At 42.1% G+C, this 18,305-nt stretch overlaps 1 protein-coding gene across 1 annotated transcript; it reads right to left on the bottom strand.

Moving 5' to 3' along the window:
• Positions 1–4: 4 nt before the first annotated feature.
• Positions 5–17,936, bottom strand: LOC310841179 (uncharacterized protein). Its single transcript, XM_083731765.1, has 13 exons — positions 17,817–17,936; positions 13,487–13,635; positions 11,880–12,088; positions 9,922–10,048; positions 9,086–9,180; positions 8,319–8,499; positions 7,507–7,628; positions 5,296–5,482; positions 4,160–4,368; positions 2,739–2,865; positions 1,906–2,000; positions 697–877; positions 5–305 (listed from the first exon to the last, which is right to left on the bottom strand). Exons 2-13 carry the CDS (start codon positions 13,626–13,628, stop codon positions 181–183), a joined length of 1,800 nt encoding a protein of 599 aa, XP_083587891.1. The 5' UTR covers positions 13,629–13,635; positions 17,817–17,936; the 3' UTR covers positions 5–180.
• Positions 17,937–18,305: the final 369 nt, after the last annotated feature.

The raw sequence follows: 18,305 nt of genomic DNA on the forward strand, positions 1-18,305 counted from the left end.
GAGCAAGAGCACAATACGAATGTAATTTTATTGTGTTTTTAAAAAATCTTGCACATATTATAGTATTATATTAGGAGGCTATTAAGCCACATGAGAGTTTTTCTCACTAACTCTTACAAATAGGCCTGGATTAAATGCATACAATGCACTTTATTTCATCCTTCCAGGCTGAAGGCAGACTCATGATTCCTCATGGATGTCCCAGCAGAACTTGATGGGCAGCTTCTCCATTCTCTCCTTAAAAACGCTGTCAAACCTTTCATTTTGTGCGACTGTCATCATGTTCTTCCAGTCTCCAACAGTGCCTGGCCCAGGAAGCAGACAGAAAGAACGTGCATTGTGGTGGTCAAATAAATATCCATACTGCTAGATATATTCCATCCCTAGTTGGGAATATGATGATGATGATGATGATGATGATGATAATTTATACCCCACCCATCTGGCTGAATCTCCACACTCCAGATTGGAAAAACAAATATGCCACCATTAAATACATATATTTTGAAGGAAACAACAGCAGGGAAAGTACATATTAGAACAACTCTAAAATTAGGAAACAATGGAAACTGAAGAGTTTATGAAAGACTGGGAAAATGAAATCACCTTGGTGCCCATCACGTGTCAGACCAATTGTCAGGTGAATCTGTCAGGGATTCTGCAAGCAGCACCAAGTCAGTTTGATCTGCCACTTACCTTTGCGAAGATAATGTCCTTTGCTGTAGTCCATGAACTCCGGTGGCAAGAAGTCATAGTTTGCCCTGGGATCTGCTTTCATTTTATTAAATGTAGCCTGATCCACAACAGCATCCACCTCCTTTTCCGTCAGTCTCTTTCCCAGGAAATCACACATTTTCAAGACACAGCTTCTTAGATCCTGAAATGGGAAATAGTTTTGATGTCAAGCCATCCACAATTGAGAGACACAACAGCCTCGTGACTAAAATTCATGGAACAAGCAGGATAACAAGCAGGGGGAACAAGCAGACAGCATTTCTCTTTGCCTAGTTTGGAATAATTGCCATTGCATTATATTGTACTCGTAACTGTTGCTTTTGCTCTGTGAGCCACCCATGGGACAGCTATTTAAATTGAATCCACAAGTAAATAAATAAACAAAATGCCACCACTCCAGACAGGAGGGGGCGTTCTGTGACATCTCTCCTCGGCCTGTAAAATGATATATCTTGCTTGGAACACTTTATTTTCAGCCCCATCATCTCTCAGGGTAAATGGTTACAGTGTACTCTTAGGAGTTTAACGCCTAAAAAGCTGGTCCTAGGTCCATGGCCTCCTGGGCTTGTTTATCTTTTAGAAAGGAGGGAAGACTATCAAGGAAAGCAGCAGCCGAATTGGGGTTTTGAACTGTTTGTATTGAACACTCAGTAAACCTTTCACGGTTTCCAAACAGGCAGTTGGAGTGCTTGTCTCTTCTGAAGATAGTGTCAGAATTCATTGTTTCCATTAACTATGTTGGTAAAAATCATTGCATTATTGCATATTCAGATATTGTGTGCTTTTTAAAATGCTGCCTGGATAGAAGATGATTGCAAAGAGGCACACCCCCATGCTGTAATTGATTGATTGATTGATTGATTGATAGTTGATGTGGGAATATGCTTCAACCACGACTGCTTCGAAATCAGTTAATAATAAAAGGGCAACATTTTGATTCCGGGGGGGGGGGGGTTGAAATTGCTTATATAAATTCACAATGGTTTCAATGCAACATGATAAGCTCAATCAAATTGAGACCATAGACTGTGTTAAATTGATGATGAGGCAGATGCAGAATCTCTTTCAGTCAGGGCACTTGAATCATCATATTGCTTCCTTCCTCTATTTTGTAAAGGTGAGTTTTGATGCTTGTTTAATATCAGACATGGTAACATTTTGACACCTTACCTTTTTCATTTCTTCATAGGTAAGAAATAGAATATTGAAGTCATCTCTGTGAGTGTACCAGCCTTCCACATGGTCCAACCATAAACTTGCAATTACTGATAGGAGAGAAGTTGATTTGGCGTAAATGTAGAGGAGATATATATTTATTTATTTTTTCAGCCCAATGAAACAAAGCAGCTTGAAATCGGAATGAGATGGATTAGAAAGGAAAGAAAACAAACACAGGTTGAATGAATAGCACCCAACCTCACCAAACACTTTCTCAGAGAAAGAATTTGCAGAGGAGTTCTGTATTTTAAGGCTCCCTGCAGCACTTCCTATCCCAGTGTGATGGGAGATTGATGGGTGGGCTGAGATCAGTCTAGCCTTCCTCCAGCCCCCTTCCTTCCCACTCTGGCAGTTTCCTTATATGGTGTGGCAGTTGATACCTACAACATTTAGGAGACCCTTTCTGGGTTTCTGACTTATAACTTAACACCAATCTCTACACTTCATTCAGGGTTAGGTGATCCACCCTGTAATGATTTGTAGCTGCTTCAGCCCATGCCTGATTTGCTTTGGGAGTTGGTCAAATTTATACCCTACCTTTTGCCTCAATGGTCAGCAGCTATCCATGGCATAAACCTGTGTGCTGTAATTTATTTAGTTGGAAAAACTATTATGGATGCACATGGAAAATAAGTTTAGACTTCCTCAGAGCAACCAACAGCATCAGATGTGGCACTCTGGAATAATTCCTTACCGCATACTGAATTTCTTTTATTTGTTTTCAAAGGAGGATAGGAAATGAAGGGACAAAAGTGACTTGTTTTAGAGCGGCAAATCATCCTTACCTTTTCCAGACAAAAACCTCTCCATGAAAATCCCAAAGTCATCTACTTTTTCTAGTGTGCATGCAGCTTTGGTAAAATGATAATAGGAAACCAGAACATCCTTTGGGTTTCTGGCCACATAAACAACCTGCAGGAATAACAACAAATTCTTTTTGGCTTGACTCTTCCAAGGATGAGATAGATATTGGTAGCAATGAAACTGTTCTCCCAAACCTGGCTTTCCCCATAATATTCTCTGCTTGTATCAAATAATAAAATTGTTAACCATCCGCAGCTTTATTTTTTCTGTGTGGTTTTTAATTGTCAGAGTCCAATTTCAATTTCCTTCTTTCCAGTACTGGTAATAGTAACTAAGAGAGAAGAGAATGTGTACTTGATGCTCTAACATTAGAGCCTTTATACAGTGTTCAAGCTCAGTGTACCTGCCTCTCGCTCTTCGATTCTTCCTCGCCTCCCTGGAGGTTTTTATATCCCGCTGGAACAATGATGAAATATTTCTTCAGAGCTGGGAGGCTTGCCCTTTGACCCCACCTCCGCTTGATTCAAAGGTGAGTTGTTTGGGTAATCAGAATTATATCTGATCATCTTTCATCATTTATAAGTCTCCCTATTAACTAGCCACTAATAAAGATTGAAGGACAGATTGTGAAGCTGAGGCTCCAATACTTTGGCCACCTCATGAGAAGAGAAGACTCCCTGGAAAAGACCTTGATGTTGGGAAAGATGGAGGGCACAAGGAGAAGGGGATGACAGAGGACGGGATGGTTGGATAGTGTTCCTGAAGCTACCAACATGAGTCTGACCAAACTGCGGGAGGCAGTGGAAGGTAGGAGTGCCTGGCGTGCTCTGGTCCATAGGGTCACGAAGAGTCAGATACGACTAAACGACTAAACTACAACAATAAAGATTGCTTAGCACACAATTTTCTCAGCCGGAAGTCCCCCTTGAGCTGCATTTTTGACAGACCCTCCTGTCAGTTATATGACGTTGGTCTTCATTGTCTCATTCTCCCTTCAAATCTCCTGGAAATCTCATTGCAGCAACATATCCTATGCTGAATTCTTCTGAATTCCCACCATCTCACCCATTGACAAAGCTGACACTTCCAGAACAGCAAAACAGCCATTCTTCTGTGCTCTTTTTTCATTCTGATCCAGTGACATAAGCTTTAGGAATGATAACCAGGGAGGAAAGGTTTGGTATGCTAATACTATCCTGGTATGCTAATTATTTTACATGAAGATATGAGTAAGATGTGTAAACACTGGATTTTCCACTTTTTAAAGAATATTAATGATCTGAAAAAGCATACTTCACGATTGTTCTGTTTCATGTGATAAATGGGATGCGTTCTTTCTGGGCTTAAAACAAAGTGAGACAAACATTTGATTTGATCAAATAATAAATACGGCAAGACCTACTTTTCCTCTTCCATTCCTTAATCCCTTTGGTACTAAATAGTAGGGTAGATGGGTAGTAAAGAGTCGAGGTGACAGTCGATTGACGTAGTCCATATTGCGGACATTGGCCTCCAGCCATGGAGCTCTATCTAGTAAGTCTATGTGTTCAGTTCCATCTCGATGACCTTTGTGCAAAATCAAGCTCAAAATATTTTGAGTCCATACTGTTCCTATGAATGAGGATAAGTTATTTAATTCATTCAGTGCCATAAATGTACATACTAGTTTACAGAGCAAAATAATTAAAAACAATATGCCTCTCAATCATGGAGCTTACTATTTAAATTGCAAACTGTTAGAGACAAGGAAGGATGAGGAAGAAGGGAGTCAAAGGAAACACAGCAAGGGCAGGGATGGTTGAATAAGAGAATGTGAAGATTCACCAAGGCTTTCTTTCCATTGTGGATGAGAAATAGGAAGCCTTCATTGAATCTGAGGATTTGGGAGGACAGAAAAATATTTGCTAAGATGTTCCTTTCTTTTTCAGAAAACCACCACAAACTCTGTTCTAGATTCTCCCTATAGATGGAAATGCAAATGACCAGTCAAAGTCCAGGGAATAAAAAGAGTTGTCAGTCCTCCAAAGTACTTTGATTCAGCTTATTCCAATCATTATTATTCTTCCCAGGAATTTTGATTCAGCTTATTCCAATCATTATTATTCTTCCCAGGAATTTTGAGAAATGCTCATTGTATTTTGCCTTCTTGTTACTCAATTCCTCAGTGCCTAAATAATGCAGACCTGTCAAATTACTGTCTAAACCCCTACATTCTACCCATTGAATATGTCCCATTTGCACAAAGACTTGGAGCTTCCTCTCCTCTCCCATTCCCAGTTACTGGATCCCCTTCAAAGCAGATCTGGGGATACACAGATTCCCCTATGGGAAAGGAAAGTCAGGAAAAGTTCTGGTGTGCAAGTGGAAGTTCTTGTGTGGAGGGCACAACTGCATTGGACACAGTCCCCTGTTACTGAACAGCTGTGGCAAAAACCTAATGAAATAAAGAGATACAGGTATGAGAGTCTTTTAACAATGGAAGTTTACCAATACCATTTTACAACCACATGCAAAAGGCACACACGTTTCTAATCTTACCTGACTTTGGATAAGTAGCTAGAAACACATCACTGTCCCTGATTTCAAAATCCTCCAGGGAATCTATGTGCTCCGGTGAACAACAATCTGGCTGGAAATAAAATCCTTTGTATTTGACAGCGTATTTCTCGGCTGGTTGCATTGCCTGTATAAGAATAAAGAGCGGAGAAGCAGAGAACAGTTCCCGCTATGGCGCTGCAAGAGGAAATCACAAAGAAAGAGAGTTGTTATTCGGTGAAATCCTACTGTGCTTTTGCAGAGCTCAAAGCACAATCCCAGGCTTCCCCTCCGTCGGAGGTGAGCGACATAGAGCTCCAAGGTATCCCCTGTTCCTTGAGGAACAGAAACGTGGCTCAGCATTGAAGCATTTTCCCCCCTTCCTTTTATTTTATTTTATTTTCTGAAACGGTGCTGCTTCCAACTCACCGCAGCCTTCCACGTTTCCGCGTAGAGACTGGGCGTCCTGGCCAGAGTCCTTTCGCTGCTTCCTCATTCGCGGGCTTGGCTCCAGCAGGGCCCTAGAGACCTTCTTCTCCTTCCCAAAGCCCGCTAAGCGCTTGCGGGCTCTGGCACCGCGCTGCCCTAAATCGGCCCCTGCTGAGGAGAACTTCCTTCTTGAGGCAAGGCTGGTCTCTAACCCAGCTTGCAACTGCGCTTGTTCGGCCCAGCCCAGCAAGGCACCTTTTGCCAGATCCCGCAACCCGCCTCCATTGTTTCCCTCTATTTAGTTGAGCACTCTCGCAAAAGCCTTCTCAGCTCTCGTTCTGCCCCACAAGGCTTCTTGTCAGTGGCTCCACTCCGGTCCTTTCGAGGCACAGCAACGGACGACGAAGCCCTTCCCTCCCAGGCTGAGCTCCCAAGGCTTCCCCACTGTCATCATAAAGAAATCCCAAAGGAATGAGGCAAGAGACAGGGAAATCTTCTGTGCGTGGGAAGAAAAGCTTCGAGGATTTGGTAGAGCACATTTTCTTGCCTGCCTGGGGCCAAATCACTTTCTTTCTTGGTGTTAGCGTCTATCTATTCCTGGGGGAGTCGGAGGTATTTCTTTCTGTTCTGCTCCCCCCATCCCACATACAGTGGATCCACGTGTGTTTTCATAATGAGGGTGCTGGGTGAATACCCAGGGGATCCCTGCTGGGGCGGGTTTTCCAGAACCGAGACACCGCCATCCAAAAGGATGTGGGAGAATGTTTTACTAAGGTCCAATACCAAGATGAAGTACCAGGCTTGCAAACTGAGCCCTCTGCTTTATGCAAGTGAGGTGTGTGGGCAATGCCAGGACGCAGGACCGATGCCTCAAAACCTTCTACATGTGCTGCGCCAGGAAAATTTGGGGTATTGTATGTATCTCTTTGTACACACATGACTTGCATTCCAATCTCAACAACTTTAAACTCCAAAAGAAGCCCCATTTTAATAAAATGTTCTAAATAAATCAGCGCTGGTTGATTTAGAAATCTGTCCAGGAAAGGTAGTGACTTTTTTCATTTGCACACAGCTTATCTACGATTGAAATTTTCTCAAGCCCAAGAATGATCTTTCAGATCCAACAGATTGGCAGCAATGTTTTCCACCATTTCCAACATCTTCACTATCTCCCACCTTGCCTGTTCCAAAGGGAAGAGCCCCCTCCATGCCTGTGGGGTGCCCAGGACAGCTGGGTCAGGCTATAACACCGACCTCTCCCTCCCTCACGTGCCTCTGCACCCCTTGGCAGCAGGTGGTGTCCTCTGTCCCTACAGGGCTCCCTGACTAGGGCAGCTGTTTTTCTCCCCCCCCCCCAAGAAAACACACAAATGTGTTGAGGGGGTGTTTGTGCATGCTTGCCCAGGTCTGGTCAGGTGCTGCTGACCTAGTCTTTGAAAGAAAGCCTAGTTCTGCCCCTGTTCAGATCGCTCTGTTCACTTCTGAATTAATAATGAATAATCCCAATAGTTATTTGGGATTCCTTAACTTTTGCACATGGGGTAAGAAATTAGGACATGTTGGAATGTAGAATGTTGGAATGTAGAAAGAGAAGAAGCGGACAGTACATATGTAATTTTATTGTGGTGTTTAAAAAAAAATTATTGTGCATATTCGAACATTAGGAAGCTGTTAAGCCATATGAGAGGGTTTTGTTGTTGTTGTTTTTTACTAATTTACAAATAGGGCTGGATTAAATACATACAGTGCACTTTATTTCATCCTTCCAAGCTGAAGGCAGACTCATGATTCCTCATGGATGTCCCAGCAGAACTTGATGGGCAGCTTTTCCATTCTCTCCTTAAAAACGCTGTCAAACCTTTCACTTTGTGCGACTGTCATCATGTTCTTCCAGTCTCCAACAGTGCCTGGCCCAGGAAGCAGACAGAAAGAATGTGCATTGTGGTGGTCAAATAAATATCCATACCTCCAGATATATTCCATCCCTAGATGCAATTGTCAGGTGAATATGTCATGGATTCTGCAAGCAGACCAAGTCAGTGTGATCTACCATTATGATGGGAAGTTTTGCTTCTGCACATGACTCTGGCATGATGGGAAGTTTTGCTTCTGCACATGACTCGGGCAAAACCTTTCTAAGCTGAAGCATCCCTTCCTCACCCTAGAATGTTCAGTTCACATTGAGTTCATGAAAACATTGTACCCTGACCCTGAACAGTTCACATTGAGTTCATGAAAACATTGTACCCTGACCTGTTCTTAAAGCATGGTTGACCACATCTACAGATGCTATATTAATCACTAGTTATAGTTATAGTTTAAGTCTTGCTATATCAATCACTAGTAATAGTTTAACAAGGAGGTTTTCATGCCTGTCCAATTCTGTGTTTCCTTTCCCAACCTTTAATCTATTCATGATTAATGCTTATATGTAACCTTTGCATTGTATTTGTGTTAACCAATCAGCAACAAGCACATATGTGGCAATGCTGTAATATTCAATAAAAGGGACTCCCCGAGACATGCTCGAGAGATGCCTCCCATATGATACTTGCTACTCGTCTGTTGTTTATTTCAACCCAACACCATTAACTTGCCTTTCCGAAGAAAATGTCCTTTGCTGTGGTCCATGAGATGTGGTGGCAAGAACTCATAGTTTGCCCTGGGATCTGCTTTCATTTTATTAAATGTAGCCTGATCCACAACAGCATCCACCTCCTTTTCCATCAGTCTCTTTCCCAGGAAGTTGCATAATTTCAATACACAGCTTCTCAGATCCTGAAATGGAACGTGGTTTTAATGTCAGGCCATCCATAATAGAGAAACCTGACAGCCTAGAGACTAAAACTCATGGAATAGGCAGGATTACAAGCAGGGGAAACAAGCAGCCTGCATCTTTCTTTGCCTAGTTTGGAATAATTGCCATTGCATTATACTTTCATTGTTGCTTTTTATTCCATGCAGAATGCATTATATTCCGGGGCAGCTCTTTCAACTGAGTCCACAAGTAAATAAATAAATGTCCCTGTTGCAGACACAAGGGAGGTTCTGTGACATCTCTACTCAGCATCAGAGGGCCTGTGAAATGACATATCTTGCTTGGGATCATAATACTATATTATCAGTACCATAATCCCTCAGGGGAAATGGTTATATGCACTATTTGCTGTCTAGGGTCCGAAAAGCTGCTCCTGAATCCATGGCCTGCTAGGCTTTGATGAATCTTTAGGAAAGGAAGCGAGACTAGCAGGGGAAGCAGCAGCTGAGGGCACTTGAATAATCAAATTGCTTCCTTCCTCTATTTTGTAAAGGTGAGTTTTGCTGGATGTTTAATATCAGACTGGATAGCATTTTGATAACTTACCTTCTTCATTTCCTCATAGGTAAGAAACAGAATATTGAAGTCATCCTTGTGAGAGTACCAGCCTTCCACATGGTCCAGCCATAAACTTCCAAATACTGATAGGAGAAAAGTTGATTTGGCATAAAATGTATATCTGATTATTTTTTGAAAAACATTCAGAGAGAAGCAGTACAAACATATAAATTCCATTAAAACAATTTAAAGAAATCATTTTAAGAACCAGCAGTGGAACAAACCATTAAACAGAAGCTGAATTAATACCACCCAACCTCAGCAACCTCAGACAAGGAATTTGCAGAAGAGTTCTGCATTTTAAGGCTCCCTGCTGTGCTTCCCATCCCAATGTCATGAGAGAGTGATGGGTGGGCTGAGATCAGTCTAGCCTTCCTCCAGCCCCCTTCCTTCCCACTCTGGCAGTTTCCTTATATGGTGTGCAAGTTAATAATTGCAACATTTAGAGACACTGTCTGGGTTTCTGAGTTATAACTTGACACAAATATCTACACTTGATTAAGCATTGGGTGCTCCAGCTTGTAATGATTTGTAGCTGCTGCATCCTGATGCACCTGATTTCCTTTGGGAGTTGGCCAGATCTATACCCTCCCTTCGGCATCAATGGACAACAGTCATCAGTGGCATAAAATGGTGTAGCTGGAGTCTCAGGTGGAGACGCTTTGTGATGCATGGATGTGGAATTTCCTCAGAGTAACCTATGGCATCAGACATGGCATTCTGAAAACGTTCCTTAACACAGAGAGAAATTCTTTAATCTGTTGTCAAAGGATAAAGATGAAGGGACAAGAGTGATTCATTTTAGAGTAGCAATTCATCCTTACCCTTCCCAGCCAAAAACCTCTCCATGAAAATTCCAAAATCTTCTACCTCTTCTAATTGGACTACAGTTTTGGAAAAATGGTAAAAGGAAACCAAGACATCCTTTGGGTTTCTGGCCACATAAACAACCTGCAGGAATAACAACAAATTCTTTTGATTCCTAAAATAATAAATGGATGGATCTCAGATATCTCTTCTTGTGGATTCTTGGTGCTTCCAAGTTGCTTTACAGCCCTGGCAGCCTCACCCTCTTTTGCAGCATGACTGTCACATGCACAGTGCAATCCTATGGTGTTGAATAAACTTATTCTTATTAAGTCTGTTGGATGGCACCCTTGAAAAGAATGCCATTTTTTGTTTTTTTAAAAAATACTTTTATTTTGCTTTAAACAAATACATGCAAATATAGACAACCAAAATTACTTAATAATGATAATAATGAAAAAGCTAAAAAACTACAAAAAATATCAAAGTACATGGCATAAAACATAAGAAGAAGGATGAGAAAAAAAGGGAAAGGGAAAGGGAAAAAGAAGAAGAAGAAGAGGAAGAAGAGGAAGAAAAAGAAGAGGAGGAGGAAGAAGAGCCAGAACACAGAAAAGCTCATCTACTGTATGCTTCCATCAAGGTCACAACAGATCATTACAGTGGTACCTTTCAAGACGAATGCAAGATGAAAAACTCGCAAGGCGAAAGAGTTTTTCGTTTTTTGAGTTGCTTCGCAAGACGAATTTCCCTATGGGCTTGTTTCGCAAGACGAAAACGTCTTGCGAGATCAATGCATTCCTTTGGGAATTTGGTTTCAATGCATTCCTATGGGAATCCGTGCTTCGCAAGACGAAAAATTCACAAGACGAAAAATTCGCAAGACGAAAAAACTCGCAGAATGAATTAATTTTGTCTTGCGAGGTACCACTGTGTTCTTATCAATTATCTTGATCTGCATTCCAAGGAATCCCACATCTTGATATCAGGGAACATTTCTCTATGAGGTATCATTCTAAACATAACCAGGTCTTTCTTGTTGAAACCTTATCCCCTAGATAATTATTTATACATTCCCATTCTTCTTTCATCTTTTTTTTTAGGTTTATCTCGATTGCATCTGTCAGCTTTACAAGCTCCAAGTACTTGCACAACGAATGCCATGTTTTGAATGGGCTGCAAGATGGCTGAAGACCACCACATAAAATGGATGCTGTTGAGGAACTATTAATAAATTGTGCTGATCAAAGAGCGAATAGAATGTGCATGTTCTGGCAAAAGTACTGTACCTGCATGGAAGTGGAAAGACTGGCTGTGCAATGCTAGTTACATACAATGAGTATCGTACTGTGCCAAAAGTTACAGAAGACCAGGTGCAAAGCATGAGAGTTGTGATATGCCAAGAACATGCTAAGGGTGGAGGACTGCCAAGAAAATGTCAAAGACAATGAGAAATGCCACTATTCAGATGTGCATCAAAAAGGACTATATAAGATCAGGCTTTTCAGGAGGGTTGGTGTGTTAGATGCAGCCAGGATCCCGCTGTCTGCCCACCCAATCCAGAAGAAGAGTGGTGAGTGTATGTGTGATTGTGTGAGAGACTGAGTGCATGTTCCCTTATCTTGTTATGTGTTCTGCTTGTTAATCAATAAAGCAATGTTATGGAGAAATTCCAATATATTGGCTGTCTGACTGCTTACTTGTGTTCTGCCTGAAGTGAACTGAATCTCAGATAAAAGAACCTGTTTTATTCTTAACACCCTCCAGGACTTTTACTATGGTGGAGCATAAACTGTTTAGGAGTCATGGGAATTATTTCAAGCTCAGGGTGCACTTCATTCATATGGACAAAAGAATTGCAGCTGGATGAACTGCCCTCAAAAATGGAGAAATGTTAACAGAATCTGAGATGTTCATTTAAAGAAGGCAAGACAAACATTTAATATGATCAAATAATAAATGTGCTGTTTCCTACTTTTGCTCTTCTGTTCCTTAAGCCTTTGGGTAGTAAATAGTAGGGTAGATGGGAAGCAAAGAGGCGAGGTGATGGACGACTGACATAATCCACATTGAGGTTATAATACTCCAGCCACGGAGCTCTGCCTAGTAAGTTGACTTTTTCGGTTCCATCTCGGTGACCTTCATGATAAATCAAGCTCAAAATATTTTGGGTCCATATTGTGCCTATAAACGAGAATAAGTTTACTTAATTTCATTCATATGGGGACGTGGGTGGCACTGCGGTCTAAACCACAGAACCCAGAGCTTGCTGATCAGAAGGTCGTGGTTCGAATCCCCGCGACGGGTCCCAGCTCGTGCCCACCTAGCAGTTCAAAAGCACATTAAAGTGCAAGTAGATAAATAGGTACCGCTCCGACAGGAAAGTAACCAGCATTTCTTTGAGCCGCTCTGGTTTGCCAGAAGCGGCTTAGTCTTGCTGGACACATGACTCGGAAGCTGTCTGCGGACAAACGCTGGCTCCCTCGGCATATAGAGCAAGATGAGCGCAAAACCCCAAGTCATCCGCGACTGGAACTAATGGTCGGGGGTACCTTTACCCTTTACTTTAATTTCATTCATTGTCATGAATGTACTTAGTGCTTTAAAGAGTGAAATAACTGAAAACAACATGCAATGGGGTGAGCTTCCATTGCTCGGTCCCACCTTGTGCCCACCTAGCAGTAGATAAATAGATACTGCTCCGACAGGAAAGTAAACGGCATTTCTGTGAGCTGCTCTACTTTGACATATGACCCAGAAGCTGTCTGTGGACAAACATCGGCTCCCTCGGCCTATAGAGCTAGATGAGTGCGCAACTCCAGAGTCATCCGCAACTGGAACTAACGGTCCAGGGATACATTTACCTTAACTTTAATTTCATTCATTATACTAACTACATGTACTTAGTACTTTAAAGAGTGAAATAACTGAAAACATGTCTCTGCATCGTGGAGCTTACTATCTGAATTGCAACACTAAAAAGAAATGAGAGAGGAAGGGAATCAACACAGCAAGCAGAGGCAGATTTAGGGACCTGGCTGCATGGGTTCCCAACATTATGATGTCAAATAGAAGGTGAGAGTTGGGGGGCACCAAATTTTGGTGTCACACAGACCACCACTGAAATAGTGGCAGCAAAGGGTGAATGAGGAACACTGACCAAGGCTTCCTTTCCATTGTGGATGAGAAATGGCCAGTGGGACAAACATAAAAGGCAAAAGGCAGTTCAAGAAGCCTTTCTTCATGTCACTCAAGTCTTAAATGCCTATGCAATGCAGAACTTCCCCTCTCTCTCCTCTCCCACTCCTGGTTATTGTGTCCTCCCCACCCCACCAACCCTCCAAGGCAGATTTGGGGAACACTGGGGACACAAGGGGAGAGAAGAGTGAAGGAAGTTCTGGTGTGGAAGTGGAGGTTATTGCATGTAGGGCACAACTGCATTGGATACTAGGCACATTGACCTCAATTTTGCATTTGGTTTTAATCTTGTGTTAGGATAATACAGATACTATGTAGATATATGTGGGCATCCAACAGGGTTGAATTGAAATGATGGTTCAACCTACGAAAAGGTACTCTTACCTGATTTTGGATAAGTAACTATAAATACATCACTGTCTCTTATTTCAAAACCCTCCAGGGAATCTAAGTACTCCACTGAAGTAAATACTAAGGGGAAATAACATCCTTTGTATGTTAAAAGGTATTTCTTGTCTGGTTCCATTGCCTGCCTAAGAATAAAGAGAAGAGAATAGTTCTCTCTATTATACGACAATGGGGAATCACAAAGAAATAGAGGTGTCATTTTGTGAAATCCTACTCCTCTTGCAGACCCCGTAGCAGAATCCCATGCTTCTCTTCCATCACAGGTGAGCAACATAAAGGTCCATCATTTAAAGAACAGAGACTTGACCCATCATTGAGGCAACAAAGCATTCCCCCCCTGCTTTAAGAGTTTCTTAAAATGGTGCTGCTTTCAACTCAAAGCTGGCTTTGCCCTACACAATAAGGCTTTTCTCTCTCACCCTGAAATAGTTATTTCTCAAGTGCATGTGTGCAGCATGCAAAATAGCAGCCCTTGGCCGCACTTTATGCTGCCTGGCATCATAGTTTGGTCAGTGCTGCTATCCTGACACTCATTCTTGTACTCAGGGGAGGTGGGAAGGAAGCAAAAAACTGCTACCTGGAAATGGATACAGGGGAAATGAAAGATGGAATCTGTTGGGAACTCTTGCCATTTCCTCCTGGGTTCTTGATCAGCTTCAAGAAATTGGGGTGACGTATTTTCCGGGCTTCCTGGGACCAAACCATAGATGTGCTGGGGACCACAGGGTGGCAAAGAGAAAGGTATTCTTCACCGCCCATCTGGCTTCCATTGCCAGCTCTGGCTGAAACTGCTGCTGGAATGTGGTGCCCAAGGACATTCCATGGAGGGAATGCTGCCCTCAGCTTCATCTATGATAATACAGAGAGTTGGCTAGACATATCAATGGGCCCTATTGGGCAGGTGTTCCCATACTGAGATATCACTGCCAAGATAGATCTTTCTTCTTTTTTTGCCTCCTCCTTGCACCAATTTCTCTCCTCCCACGTAGCGTCTGACAAGGAAGGCACTTGCAAGCATGGGCTCAGTGCATGGTATAAGGAGGCGGGGAATTGTTATGGGAGAAAGTTCATGGCTCCGTTGGGTGCTGAGGAAACCAAAGTTGTCGCCAGTGTGTTGCTTGTCTTTTATACCTGTTAGGACCTTTCAGGCCGTAATATAGAATATAATGCATGACATGGAGATGTACCACCTGGTGATATGATAGATGAATGGGTGCTTTATAAACATTTAAATAAAAATAAAATCCATTGCTTAAAAGTGATAAAGAAATACTGAATGAAAATTTAACCCTCCTTCTTCAGTCAGCGGAGTTAAAGCTTATTCGCTCCGCTATTGTGTCAGGCAATTCAGTAGATGCGATTATGGAACGCTTTAAATTACTTTTGGAAAGATTGAAATCCCATTTAACAACAGTGATACATAGCGCCGCTACAAAGAGGGCAAAGGACGGAGCTAGCTGGTTTGACCTGGAGTGCAGGCAAACAAGGAGACAAATGAGAACAGCCTACCAGAGATATAGGAAAGCAGGGACTGCCCTCCTACTTAATGCTTATATTTATCTGAGAAGGTCTTACAAACAATTACTAAGGAGAAAGAAACTGGAAGCTGAAAGAGCCGCATGGCACAGTCTGGTTAAGGCATCGCACGAGAAAGATATTACTTGCTTTTGGCGAACCATATCTGGTCTACTGGACCAGGAGCGTACTAATTCCATCTGTACAGTGGAACCAATGGAGTGGTTGCGCCATTTTCAATCTTTGTTCTATGACCAGGAAGCCCAACACTACAAATTATGTATTCAATTGGAGGACCTACCTCATTGGCCACCAGTAACTGTAAAGGAAGTTGAGAACTTAATCGCACAATTAAAGAACAACAAGGCCCCAGGGAATGACTACATCCCTGCCGAACTTCTGAAGTCCAACATTGGCTGGTGGGCCCCCCTGCTGGCGTCTTTATTTTCTTGGATCGACTCAACGGGTTTACTCCCAGATGGTTGGACTGAGGCAATAGTTATTCCAATCTATAAAAAAGGACCTATGTCAGACCCGGCGAGTTATAGACCAATCAGTCTTCTGCCTATACCCAGCAAACTATATGCCAAACATCTTTATATTAAGCTAACTAGCTGGCTCGAAACTGAAGCTATTCTAGCGGAAGAGCAAGCGGGTTTCAGGCAAGGCAGGTCCACCATAGACCATTGCTTCACCCTAGCCTATTTAATTGACAAATATGCCAAAAAACCCCGTGGGGTGCTATATGCAGCCTTTATCGATCTAAAGGCTGCTTTCGATTCAATTCCACGTGCAAGACTCTGGGATAAATTGAGCACATCAAGTATAGACAAAAGACTATTATTTCTGATCAGCTGTTTATATAAAGACACGGTGCTGCATGTAAGAACTTCGTCAAATGGCCATCTTATAGGACCAGTTCCTGTCTGCAAGGGGGTCAAGCAAGGTTGCATCTTGGCCCCAGTTTTATTCAACTTTTACATCAATGATATGGTTAATTGTTTGTCATCTCCGGACTTCCACGCCCCCAAACTGGCTGACAAATCAATATCAGTACTTTTGTATGCTGATGATGCGATACTCCTATCTCGAACAAGAATAGGTTTAAATAGGCTCATAGGTGAATTTTCAGCATACTGCAGGAGAGAGCAACTGGTAATAAACTATCAGAAAACCAAAATTATGGTTTTTGCAAGGAAACACAGACAGTACAGCTGGAGGATGGATAACCAGACAATTGAACAGGTTAAAGCCTTCAAATATCTGGGTATCGTTTTCCAGTCGACCGGGTCCTGGGATGTCCATCAAAAATGTGCCAAAGAAAAAGCAGCTCAAAGTATTAAGATGCTGTCTCGCTTCTTTTATACGAAGGGGGGCAGATACATCCCAGCAGCCTTTGAAGTTTTTCAAGCAAAACCTCTGGCGCAGTTACTGTATGGGGCACAAATCTGGACGGGGAACCACTGCTCCAGTCTTGAAACTGTTCAGTCTAAATTCCTAAGGCAGATATTCGGCGTCCCCTCCTGTGTTCCAAACGCAGCATTACGACTCGAGGCCTGCCTTCCATCTGTAGAAACTCAGACCTGGCAAAGAACATTCAACTACTGGCTTCGTCTTAATCTAAATCCACCTGGTCTACTGCCTCTAGTAATGCAAGACCCCCACAAAAGCAAGTGGTTCAAAACTGTGCATCAAAAACTTCTTACATGCGGTCTGCATTCACAGTCCCTACTATCAATGGGCCTCATTAAAGCAAAGAGTCTAATAGGCCAGCGCCTGAAAGACATTGAACGGCAAAACAACCTGACTATCTTAAAGAAACTGTGCCCATGGTATACCTACTTTCCCCCTTCTCATTTTGACTCTCCAGCTTCATATTTGTTTAAATTAACCATCCCAAAATACAGACGTGCCTTTACATTGGCTAGATGGGATGTTCTCCCTTCTGCCGTACTCGAAGGTCGCTACCAAAAGACTCCATTTGAAAAACGACTCTGCCCATGTGGAGATGGTAACACGGAAACAGTGTCCCACGTCTTCCTATCCTGCCCCCTTTACAAAGACCTAAGGAATGAGATTATTACTCCACTCATTCTCTCCAACCCCGGCCGTTCACCAGACATCACACTGTATTTCCTCTTATCTGATACGGATAGTCAGATAACAGAGAAGGTCGCGAGGTACATCGAAAGAGCTATGAAATTGAGGGCCACCATCTGAGTGACAGACTTGTTCATCTGACGGACCTCCTTTTGCTTGTTCTTTTCTCCCTTTTATCCTTATTTCTATTTTTAATTTTTGTATAGCTGTGGCCTGTTGGCTTTGCTAATAAAGTTTTGATTTTGATTTGATTTGATAAAGAAATAAAATGCCATGAAGCCTGAAAATCACTTTAATTCTCTATATAAGTCTTGTGTTTCATCGCTAAGAAATGCAACAATCATTTAGTGGAAAACATTGTATGTCCAAAATAGTAACAAGAAAAATACTCCGTTTGATTTTCCAAGATATAAATTAAGGGTTGTATCCCATGCCGAATGAGCAGGGTTCCACTTGCACAATGGGAGTTCACATTCAGTCCCCTCAAAATAACTATTAATCTCTGGTAACACAAATGTTGCATTCTGTGTGACACCATAAAATAATATGAACTGTGACAAGAGTTTCCATGCATCTGATGAAATACCTTATTACCCCTCAGAACTCTTGCAAGATAGAGTAGATTAGTTGTTTGTCATTCAGTAGTCCTGCTTTTCCCTGGAAAGATTAATTTACAAGAAAACTTACCTACCTTTTGTTTTTAGAGTCAAAAAGTGTGGGAGAGAGAGGGAGAGACCGATTTCTTCTACACCTTGGAGTATTTCAGCTTTTCAAGGCTCACGTTCAGAGCTCTCAAGGAACCTGCTTTATAGAATTCTGTTAACTAATAAGAGTTTGATTAAATCGATGGCTCCTCCTTAGTAAATCATTCCTTGCAAGTTATGCAAGAAAAGAACGGTAACACAGGAGCATCGAGGCACATAATCTAAAGAACAACATGGGAAAACTTTGCACAAGCAACAGCCAATATCAACAGTGGTCTTTGTCCGTTTAAGAAACAAATGCAGTATTATATCTGGTCCACTAGTAGAAAATGGGCTCAAATGGTACAAGAGACCTGAGAATCACCAATGGATGTCTATTTGTACACACATGCCTGCACTGACTTACACCCCAATGACACCAACTTTAACTCCAAAATAATCCCTTTTCGTTTTAATCCAGAATGAGGCAGCTAGAC

This window comes from Podarcis gaigeae (assembly GCF_964106915.1).
Source record: "Podarcis gaigeae genome assembly, chromosome: 3".
NCBI classification, from domain to species: domain Eukaryota; kingdom Metazoa; phylum Chordata; class Lepidosauria; order Squamata; family Lacertidae; genus Podarcis; species Podarcis gaigeae.

Bases quoted from the DNA above. Each gene is read 5' to 3' on its own strand.
- LOC310841179 (XM_083731765.1), bottom strand. From the start codon at position 13,628: ATGGAACCAGACAAGAAATACCTTTTAACATACAAAGGATGTTATTTC. The intron at 8,500-9,085 runs GTAAGTTATCAA...GTTCCATTTCAG, and splicing joins CCTATGAGGAAATGAAGAAG to GATCTGAGAAGCTGTGTATT. The intron at 2,001-2,738 runs GTAAGGATGATT...CTCTCCTATCAG, and splicing joins GAGGTTTTTGTCTGGAAAAG to TAATTGCAAGTTTATGGTTG.